General features: G+C 36.1%; 1 protein-coding gene across 1 annotated transcript; it reads right to left on the reverse strand.

Annotated features, from left to right (window-relative positions):
* Positions 1-28: 28 nt before the first annotated feature.
* On the reverse strand, positions 29-8,536 carry LOC110794405 (uncharacterized). Its single transcript, XM_021999385.2, has 5 exons — positions 8,029-8,536; positions 2,283-2,501; positions 2,091-2,174; positions 1,000-1,129; positions 29-658 (listed from the first exon to the last, which is right to left on the reverse strand). The coding sequence occupies exons 1-5, from the start codon at positions 8,436-8,438 to the stop codon at positions 347-349; spliced, it is 1,155 nt and encodes a 384-aa protein (XP_021855077.1). The 5' UTR covers positions 8,439-8,536; the 3' UTR covers positions 29-346.
* Positions 8,537-12,211: the final 3,675 nt, after the last annotated feature.

Here is a 12,211-nt window from a genome sequence, read left to right on the forward strand (position 1 = left end):
GAGGCAAATTCACCCCTGAGACCCTGCATTTACCAAGGTAATCTTTCATGGAATCTTGTTTCTTTCAAATTTGTTTAAAAAAATCCATTTGATGAAACACAATCTTTCATAGCAAAAAGGCACAAACTACACAAAATGGCCTCCTCTCAAGAATCCAAAAACCAGAACAAAGAGTAAATCAGGAATCCTGCCACATTGACAAAATAAGCAGATACTGCTATACAAGGATTACAAGCTGCCAGCCTGCATCTTCCTAATTACTACTTCTACTATTTACTTAGCAAAAATAAGGGTAAAAACCTTCAGAATTCCCATAGGTCAAAAGACTAAATGTAGTGCACATACTTCAGTTAATCTTTTGTACCATATCAGCAGCTTCTTCATTAGATACCTCAGTAGTATCAACTTGACTTTCAACAGGCTGCTCCTTTTTAGTCTTTTCACCCTTTGACTCATCCTCACTGTCAGAATCATCAGATTCAGACTCTGACGACTCAGCAGAATAGTCAGAGCCTTCATCAGGCTGTGGTGCTGCTGTTTTCTCTTCTGCTGTTAAATCAAGCACCACAGCTCCATCATTCAACTCCTTTTTCGTGGCACCAGCTCGTCGAGTTAGGATAAGATAATGTGCTACGGATTTAAATCCTGATTCAATGACCTACAAGAGGAATAATAGTCCTTAGGGCTCAGCTTGGGTCTTCACCTCAAATAAGATGAAAAAAATGAAGTGTCCTGGTTCTGTTTTCTACCAGCTAACCAAAGTGATGAACAAAGAATATGCACATGACTGGTGAAGTAAGCAAAAATTGCATGGTTTAAGTCTCCCATATTAAACTCTTACGGCCCGTTTGGTGGCCAGTAATAAATGGTGGGAATGGGAATAAATGTAAGTTTTATTTGGCAAGAAAATAACATCATGATGTCCATGATAATGAAATTAAAAGTGAGTTTAGACTTTAGAAAGTCAAAGATAGTTCTAAGAGGAGGTTTAAGTTGAACCTTTGAGTGTTGAATATTGATTGGATCCCATCCCTTTGTCCGACGGCAGCGGCTGCAGTTACATATCCCACGACATGATGGGCATGACCAAGTCGGATTTTCAACAGCTTCCAGAACATTTTCTCCATACCTATAGACATGCAGGAAGCAGCACAAGTAACTTAGGAAAGCCAGTTAAAAATTACCAAATTTACAGCATAGAAGTCATCAACTCTATTTAACTCATTCGACAACCCGCATACCAGTATGTTGCATACACTAACACAATTGTACTTGTAGAAACACAAGAAACATAGACATCCCAAGCACTTGCACAATATGGGATCATTTAATTTTCCACCTATCCGTTGCATACAAGCCTTTTCTAAGCAATATTAAACCAACAAAGATGATAGGAACGTTCTTAAATTTTAGATTTTCTCCTCCCATTGCATACAAGACTTTCCAAAGCAATGAAAAACCAACAAAGAGTTTATAACAGCTTCTTTATCAGTTGGTAAGAACACTTAGAAGGTTTTGGTTCACTGCCTAATCAGGCTTTAAAGTTTGGAAACAAAATAGTGGTAGAGGAAAGTTCATCTATGCCTTACAGTGACATCCTCTTCTCTGCCACTCCAAACATAATACAATTTTCAAGTAAACAAACATTTCAATTGAGAGGTGCATAGCAATCAAACATTTGAATGCAAAACATACAAGAAAACAACACACTTGAAAACAGAGAATTTGACAACATAGAAATATCTACTGTATAAGGTTGTGCAAGATTCTGGTAAGTGCTCTAGACACACAACAAACCTTCCAATCACCAACCAGTAACAAAAATATTACGAGGACTCGATTAGCTATTTCTCATTATTAACTTTACCCCACTACATTCATAACCAAATACATTATACATGCCTAATATATCAAGCAAGTCAGCTTTTTCTACACCTTGAGGTGATAATACTAAAAAAAGCATCAATGGTTAATATGCAAAAATAGCTGAGAATTAAGTGTATGATCACATTCCCCAAAGGTATTCTTTAATACATCAAAGAAACCAGGACAAAATTCAAATGTGAATTTAATGATGAATCAAAAATCACCTTGTGTACAAGCAGTCTCCACAAATCTTCCCCAGGGGAGACCTACATTTGCTACAGTAGGTGAGTTTCCCATGAACTTTCTGCCTGTAACCATATTAAGCATTAATACTACAGTCAGAAAAAATGAGAAATAGTACGATTATTGACCAAATACAACTCTAGAACAAACCCAGAAAACATAAATTCAAATACCTGCATTGGTGACAAGGTGTCCCATCAGGATTATACAACCGATCACCATCTTCGTCTACTCCATCAACCTTTAAAGTCCATTTCGTCTCACAATCGCCCAAAAGCTTTTCATCTTCTTCGGTATAAATCTCGGTTTTCCATTCCTCCGGTATCCAAATTCCCATGTCTTTCAACGATCTCTCAGTCTCCATGATGTGAGCTCGCTGCACATCCTTCAACCTGCAATTGGTTCCCATCAGAACTCAAATCCCAAGCTTAGATTCTATGATATTGGAGTATATGATCAGAAGCAAGACAGCAGCACAGATCAGTCCACTACAAGAGCTGCGTTGATCACTGCTTTACTCTCTCAACTACTGACAGTTGAAGATCATGATGCACAGATTAATGACATGGCACTCTAGTACACAGATTAGTGACATGGCACAAGTTGTTACATGATGTAATAGTTAGTTATAACTAACTCTTTCAGCTGTGTTTGTTTGCCTAGAAAACTAACACACTAGTATATAAGCTGGTGTGCTTCCTCTTGTAATCTGTAACAAGAATCATTCTGATTCTTACTCAATAAAATCTCTTCTCTTCTTCTCTCAATCAGAAGTTCCAATTCAAGAACTTCTTCATGGTATCAGAGCAGGCTACAGATCCTGCTAAGCTTTCCGCATTTCAATAAAACTGTTAAAAGAACAGCAGCAAGTTTTTTTTCTTAGCAATTCTTCCAGAATCTGTTAATCAAAATCAGAAAACAATCCTGACAATTCAAATCAAAGTTCAATCAAAATTCTCTGTTTCGTTTCTTGAAGATTATCTCTTGAGTTTATCATGGGAACAGAAGCAATGCAAGATCCTAACAGTGTGTACTTCATACATACTTCAGAAAATCCTTATGCTGCAGTTGTATCAGACAAATTTGATGGAGAGGGTTATGCAGAATGGAAGAGAGGCATATTGTTAGCATTTGCAGTCAAAAACAAAGTTCGTTTCATTGATGGATCTTTGCCTAAACCAGCTCTCAATCATGCAGACTATCAAGCATGGGATAGATGCAACAGCATGGTCATGGCATACTTGTTAAGGTCTCTGAGTCCTACAATTGCTAAAAGTGTAGTGTTTCTTCCAACTGCAAGAGACATTTGGAAGGATTTGGAAGAACGTTTTTCAGTTACTTCAGGACCACAATTCTATGGATTGCAACAAAGTCTAAGTGAAGTTTCTCAAGGAGATAGCAGCATCACTGATTTTTTCACCAAGATAAAGATGATTTGGGATGAACTGAATAGTGCCAAGGCTGTACCAGTTTGCATCTGTACTGGCTGTACTTGTAATGTCAGTCAGAAGTTTGTTCAAGAAAAGGAGGAAGAAAGGTTAATCCAGCTGTTGATGAAGTTACACAAGAAACACTCTCAAGTGAGAACTAACATTCTTATGATGAATCCTTTACCAAGCATAGCTACTGCTTACAGATTGCTTGTTCAAGATGAAAAGCAACAAAGAATGTCTGAAGACCAAGAAGTGAAGCCAATGGTGTTTGCAGTTGCTGATGATAGAAGGAATAACAACTACAATAACAACAGGGTTTATCAGCCCAAGATAATACAGGGTCCTGGCAATAACAAATTTGCAGTTTCAAACAAAAGAACTGGAAATTCCTTCTTCTGTAATCATTGCAACATAGCAGGTCATTCAATGGAAAGATGCTGGAAATTACATGGATATCCACCTGGTCACAGAGGCAAAAGATTTGCAGGAGTGATGCAAGGTACTGAAGATGTTCCAAGTGATGAGAGTATCACTCACATCTCTGAAGAACAATATCAGCAGTTTTTAAGCCTAATCAATGAGCAAGAACAGCCTGTTCATGCAGCCAATGTGGCAGGTACATGTCTAATCACTTCATTTAATACAAGGTGGATTGTTGATAGTGGAGCTACAGATCATATTTGTTCTAATTTGGAGTTATTTCATACATTTTCTGAGTTGAAAGAAGGTGTTAGAACCATCACAGTTGCTGATGGTAAGAAAGTTGAAGTAAAACATATTGGTGATGTTTTAATTGGGAAGAATATTGTGCTTAAGAATGTTCTACATGTTCCTAACTGTCATTTTAATCTTATCTCTACTCATAAATTGTGTAAAGATCTTTCCTGTGACATCATATTCACTCATGACAAGTGTATGATTCAGGAACATTCTCAGAAAACTTCAGTGGTTCTTGGTAAGATAGAGTCAGGATTGTATGCTGTGGTTGAAAGTGATTTGGAGACTAAAAGGTTGCAGAACAACACAAGTTCAGAAGTTCTGGTTTCAGTTACTGAAGATATCAAGTTGTGGCACTTAAGGATAGGTCATCTACCTTTTGATAAACTCCATCTAGTGAATAAATCTTTGCCATCTGTTGGAAGAAATTGTGACAGTTTTTGTCAAATTTGTCCTAAAGCTAAACAATGTAGACAGCCTTTCCCTATTAGTCATACTAAGACTTTTCAATGTTTTGAGTTACTTCACATTGATGTATGGGGCCCCTATAAAGCAAAGACTCATGACAATTGTACATTCTTTCTTACAATTGTAGATGACTATTCCAGGAATACATGGACTTTCTTAATGAAGCATAAATCTGATTCTGTTGATATTCTATCCAAATTTTTGAATTTTATTGATACTCAGTATGGCTTGAAGGTGAAATGTTTTCGAACTGATAATGCCAAGGAACTTTGTGAAGGCAGAATCTTACCTTTGTATCATAAGTTTGGGATCAAACATCAGAAAAGCTGTACAGACACTCCACAACAGAATGGAGTGGTTGAGAGGAAGCATAGACATTTACTAGAAACAGCTAGAGCTTTGTTTTTCCAATCTAGACTTCCAGTGAGATTTTGGGGTGAATGCTTGCTTACTGCTACTCATCTTATCAACAGAATGCCCCTAAGTAGCATCAATTTTGAAATACCTTATGAGAGGTTAAACAAATCTCCAGTTCAGTTAGATCACTTAAGAGTTTATGGTTGTCTTGGCTATGTTTCAACAATCAAAGCCAATAGATCAAAGTTTGATCCTAGATCAATTCCTTGTGTTTTAGTTAGTTATCCACTTGATCAGAAGGCCTATAGAATGCTTAATCTAGAAACAAAACAGATTGTTGTTTCTAGGGATGTCCATTTTCATGAAAAACATCTACCATTTCATATTTCAGCCACCCAACACACAAACACAAACCCTATTTTCCTTCCAATCCACACTCCATTTGATTTAAATACAGATTTTGACATTCCTGATGTATTTGATATACCATCAGAACCAGATTCCCCAACTACAGATACAAATTCATCAAACACAGACCTTCAACCTGAAACACACACAATTCTTGAACCTGAAACACACATCTCTGTTGAACCTGAACCACCATTCTATCCTGAACCTAGACAATCTACTAGAATACACAAACCTCCAACTTGGTTGGATGATTATGTGTGTACTGTTTCTGAACTAAGTTGGTGCAACATTGTCAGTTACAGTGAACTTCCTGTTTTTCACAAAGCTTTGGTATCACCAGCTGTTAAAGCTCCTGAACCAGTTAACTTTAATGAAGCTTCTCAGTCTGCAGATTGGGTTGCAGCAATGAACAAGGAAATTGATGCTCTCACTGCTAATCACACTTGGGATATGTGTATTCTTCCAAAAGGCAAGAAGGCTATTGGTTGTAAGTGGGTTTACAGAGTAAAGATGAAGAAAGATGGTTCTATTGAAAGGTTCAAAGCCAGACTTGTGGCTAAAGGGTTTACTCAGAAGTATGGAATAGATTATGCAGAAACTTTTTCACCAGTTGTAAAAATGGCAACTGTCAGGTGTTTGATTGCTTTGGCTGTCACTAAGGGTTGGATCATCCATCAACTGGACATTAATAATGCATTTCTGCATGGTGATCTCACAGAAGAAGTATACATGAAGATTCCTGATGGTATTCCTAATCCAGAAAGCAAGGTGTGTAGGTTGAAAAAGTCCCTATATGGTTTGAAACAAGCAAGCAGGCAATGGTTTGTCAAACTTACTTCTGAACTGCTTCATCTTGGCTTTGTTCAGTCAAAAAATGACTACTCTCTTTTCATTAAGACACAGAACAATGAACACACTCTGGTTGCAGTTTATGTTGATGACATATTGGTCACTGGGCCTCATCACTCAGAAATCATTGCTCTCAAGTCTCACTTGCACAAAAAGTTCAGCATCAAGGATTTGGGTGAACTAAGCTATTTTCTGGGAATTGAAATTTCTAGAGTTCAGAATGGTGTTTTTCTCACACAATCCAAGTTCACTAGGGAACTTTTGGCAGACTGTAACTTGGATGTATCCAAACTAGCTAAAACACCCCTTCCTGTCAAACTTAAGCTCACTGATTCAGTGGATGAGCCATATACTGATCCTACTCAGTACAGATGTTTGGTAGGCAATCTTAATTTTCTCACTCACACAAGGCCAGACCTTTCTTTTGCAGTGCAAACTCTTAGTCAGTTTATGCAATCCCCTAAGGTGTCTCATTTTCATGCTTTGCATCACCTGCTTAGGTATGTGGCTCACACAGTTGGTCAAGGGATTTTCATTCAATCCTCTTCTCAGTTGATTTTACAAGCCTATTGTGACTCTGATTGGGCTGCTTGTCCAGATCTTAGATCTGTAACTGGTTATGTCATGCTTCTTGGTACAAGCCCTATATCTTGGAAATCCAAAAAGCAAGGTACCATATCCAGATCATCTTCTGAAGCTGAATATAGAGCCATGGCAGCTGCAGCCTCAGAAATTACTTGGTTGGTTCGATTATTGCAAGAAATGGGTATTTCTAACCTAAGTCCAGTTCAACTTAAGTGTGATAATCAGTCTGCAATCCACATTGCAAAGAATCCAGTTCATCATGAAAGAACTAAACACATTGAGCTAGATTGTCACTTCACTAGGGATAAAGTGTTAGAAGGTTTGATTGATCTCACTTTTGTTCCTACTTCTGATCAGTTAGCTGATGTGCTAACAAAGGTGTTGTCCTATCCTCAACACTCTGACTTGTTATCCAAGCTAGGTATGCTATCCCCACCTAGCTTGAGGGGGGCTATTGGAGTATATGATCAGAAGCAAGACAGCAGCACAGATCAGTCCACTACAAGAGCTGCGTTGATCACTGCTTTACTCTCTCAACTACTGACAGTTGAAGATCATGATGCACAGATTAATGACATGGCACTCTAGTACACAGATTAGTGACATGGCACAAGTTGTTACATGATGTAATAGTTAGTTATAACTAACTCTTTCAGCTGTGTTTGTTTGCCTAGAAAACTAACACACTAGTATATAAGCTGGTGTGCTTCCTCTTGTAATCTGTAACAAGAATCATTCTGATTCTTACTCAATAAAATCTCTTCTCTTCTTCTCTCAATCAGAAGTTCCAATTCAAGAACTTCTTCATATGATACAACATTTTTAACAAGCGATTACTACCAGCTACTCAGTTCACTCAAAAAAAAAAACCAAATTCTCACATGCAAATGAAAAAAACTTATCAAATCTCCGAACAAATATGCAATAAAAGAAACCCCAAAACAAATTGCCAAAGTTGGAAAACCCCATCTAAAAAATTACAATAAAAACCCCTAAATTGTCCAAGTTTCAACCCTAAAAACAAAAAATTATCACAAACTCAGAAATAAATCACCACAAAACACAAAAATTAAATATTGCATTTGTAATTAAAACAAACCTATCAGATCTGCGAGCAGCGTCATAAGAACGGTCGCGAACACGAGGATAAAGAGGAGGATACCGCTTCTTCTTCTGGGGAGCAGGCTTTTTGCGAGGAACACCCTTTTGATTACCATTAAAGCATTGAGAAGAAAGAGTGAAAATTCCAAGCTTCTCCATTCTTTCTCTGTTTTCTCTAATCCTCTGCTCTCTAATTTTCTCATACTCAAATGAAACCTCATTTTCCTTTTCAGAATCTGATTCTGATTCGGATTCTGAGGAGGATAAAGTCTCTGTCTTCTTGATGGGATTAGGGTTTTTCTGGGTTTTCGCCCTTTTTGGTGAGATTTCGGGTTCGGATTCGGAATCGTGTTCAGATTCACTTTGTGGTGAAATTGGAGGAACCCTTTTCCTCAAGGTCATCACCATTTTTGGTTGAGGCAAGCTTTCTCTCTCCAAGTTTTTTTTCTCTCTCTAGAATGGATGGAAATGGAGTGATGGGAGTTGCAGAGTTTGTGTGTCAGAGTGAATGAAGAAGTGGAGTATATATTTAATGCATTTTTGGCACTTTGGCGCGAGAAGCTTCCCTCGCATTTTTTTCATTTATTACAAATTTGTGAGGGAAATTTTACTTTATTTTTTTTTTGGTGAAATTTTAAAAACACAGCAAAATAAATAGCGGCTGAAAGTGATTTTTTTTTTTTGGCAAGGGGTGAAAGTGAAATAGTTGGTGTGGTTTTTACTCCCTCCGTCCCTTAATACTCGCACCGTTTTGACTAGACACGCTTGTCAATGCACAACTTTGACCACCAATATCTTCAATTATATATTATAAAAACTTATAAAAATATAATATTTTGAAAATATATATTAAGATGAAGCCAACAGCATATTATATACTAACATTTATTTTCATATACTAGAAATAAAATAGGGTCAAAGTGAATTATGTGAACAGTGCAAAAAGTCAAAACGGTGCGAGTATTAAGGGACAGAGGGAGTACTCTTTTAATTAGTATACGGATAGCGGGATAGGGTTATACAAATTCCCTATAAAAAAAAAGGGGTTATGCAAATTAAAAATATGTTTGCTTCTTTGAAATTGAAGGGGACAGTAGGACACATGTCAATGACACGATTTATCATAAAAAGTCATAGGATTGTTCTAGTCAAATGGCATGGCATGATATTGTCACGGTGACATGCATGGTACTTTATCGTGTTGGGTAAGAAATGTGTTATCTTCCCCTCATAACACTTGAATTGATTGGACCTAATAAGAATGGGATAATTGACTGAAACTCATTAGACTTTAGCAGAGTCAATGGTCAATAGGGTTAAGGTTTAGATTATTTGTCTCACTATCGTGTCTCATTCCCTATATCACTCTACCATATTGGTTCAATTCATATCACAATATTCTCTCAAAAATAAAAGGTACGAATATAATTAATTTAATGATTTGTACCGATAGAATGAGTTGGGTAGGGAATGAGATACAGTAATGGGACAAAAGGATTTGAATTACTATCAAATTGGATCTCTAATACTTCATCCGTTCCGGAAATATCGCACCATGGTTGACTTTTACTCTTTTAACCATTACTTTGACTCTTAATATCTCTAATCGTGTGCAAGTAAAAATAATAAAAAATTAATATTTAGATAATATTTATCGATACGAATCTAACATGACCCCACATGACTAAAATTTCATTACGTACGAATCACAAAAAATGGGCAAAGTCGTAGTGTGAATAGTGTAAAAAACAAATTGTGCGATATTTCCGGAACGGAGGAAGTATGATTAATCTATCAATTCTAAGAGGTTCTTTTACATAAAAACTAGTTTTATCTTGAGTTTCTTTTACATGTAATTTCATTTCATAGGAAATGCATACTTTTCTTTGGTTGAGTGTTGTTCGTTACGATTCGTGTGGTCTAATCTTATTTTTCTAGTTTATGATCTGGTTTGAATTTTCTAACTTATGTATGGTCTTATATGGTCTAAGGGGTTGTTTGGTTGACTTCTAAAATGGGGAAAGTTGAAATCCGTGGTAATTTATGGATAGGGTAGTTGGTTGGTTGACATAAAAAGTAAATATGGGGGAGATTAAAATTCATGGTAAGTTGAAATTCCTATCAAATATGAAAAGTAAATTACTTAGTCCCCTTGGTCAATCAAAATTTATGGAAATTTTTAATTCTCATTATGTCAACCAAACAAGTTAAGGAAATTCTTAGGATTTTAGTAAGGGAAATAATTTCCTTAAATACTAACTTCTTATGGGAATTAAATTCCTGTGTCAACCAAACAAGCTCTAAATTTATTTGGTCTGTTTTTTTCTTGTATGATTTGGTCAGATCCAATCTGATTTTTTTATTATTTATTATAAGATGATTTTAGCAAAAGAAAATAATAAACGATAAGAATAAGTGAAAACAAAATAAAAATCTTTTATTTTCGAAAGTAGAACATCATTTGAACTTCAGATTCTCATGTGTTTGCCAATAATAGAAGAACATCACCCTCTTCCACGTTTTGTTTTGGTAACCTAGGAAACATGAATTTTTGACATTAATGAAGAGCAAGTGAGCAACTATCCGTGGTGTTGGTTTAAATATGGGTTTTGATTTTGCAGCAATTTTTGTAGAAGACATTTAAGTTTATTGACAAGATAGCTCATTAATTAAATTCATTGAAAATTGAAAAGATTTGAATTACATCCAAAAGATTAGAAGATACTCCGGATTTGAATTACATCCAAAAGACTAGAAGATACTCCGGATTTGAATTACATTAAAAAGACTAGAAAAATACCAAAATCGTCCAACTTGATTGGGAGTATAACACTCTAACAATTTCTTGTTTTTCTTATAATAATTTCTTGAATAAATAAAAAGAATTATCAAGATATTACCGCCACCATTAATATGGTTAATGCTATTATTAGAAGTTTGCAATGTAACTTAAGTACTAAAAACTTATTTTGCAAAGTTCAACTTTAATTTAAAGTTCATACAAATTGGAACCATTAAAGGCCCATAAAATTTGCAATCCAAAATCATTTAAAATCATTAAACACTTCAATAAAATAAATCCTTGAAATAAAAAGCGTTTGAAACGTTCAACATTCACTCAACACTCAATTCCCAAATGAAATGCCAATCTGGAAATGCTTATTCACTTAAAAACACATGTGAACTGCTCACCACAATTACAAGTGTAAAATATGGATCATAACGGGGTCATTAAAGCATAGGGCATGATCAATAGAAAATACGAATCAACAAAGCTAAGTACATACATGAAATAGAAATGCAAACCATGCTTAACTTGACAATGAAATGGTCACTAACAACCTACATGCTTAATAATTCAACATGCAAGACATCATTAAATAAATAAACATTATTTTTTACTAAACAACTTCTTCTCTCTACTAGACGGAATATGAAAATTGCAGAAATGAATTAAGCAATGAACCAGGTTTCTTACTCTTATGTCCACAAAGGGACATTAGCACGGGAGTTACCTATGCTACCAAACTATGTCACGTATCCATGACGGAATTCCAGCGCATTAAATAATAAAATATGGTACAACGTCCTGAACCACAACGGATGCCACAGGCTACCACTGTGTACCTCCTATATGTTTACTCTATGTATACGATCCATGAGCTTTTAGTGCCTATCCAAAATAACTTATCTACTAGACCTTCATTTACTTAGTAAACGAAGCTTTGGCTTGTCACCAAGTATCTTTGTCAGATTACATGGGTACATAAACACACCTACAATATAAATACTTCTCCTTGACATGGGAAAATAGTTGAAACGGCCTTGTAAGCATGGAAAATGCTCACAAACAAACTTGGCACCCCCTCAAAAAATGGGTACATGAAGTCCCCTCGTTGAGCAAGAAAGCTAGACTTAGTTAACATGCTACGAACCTCCAAGTTTTTCACACTTGGGGAGCAATCTTCAAATATGTTTTTTGAAGGTAATGCGAGAACATCTCATCAACTACTGAACTAAACAACCAAACAACCAAACCTCGTGAACATCATACACTCCTTCCATAGTCACCCTTACGACCCTCTTCCTCCATCTTCACTTCACTTCAACACTACCGTATGTTGTAGTTCAGTACATTTCATTCAGTCCAAAAGAACAGAGCGTTAAAGAAAATTTGACGA

Source organism: Spinacia oleracea, chromosome 4 (genome assembly GCF_020520425.1).
Source record: "Spinacia oleracea cultivar Varoflay chromosome 4, BTI_SOV_V1, whole genome shotgun sequence".
Taxonomy (NCBI): Eukaryota; Viridiplantae; Streptophyta; class Magnoliopsida; order Caryophyllales; family Amaranthaceae; genus Spinacia; species Spinacia oleracea.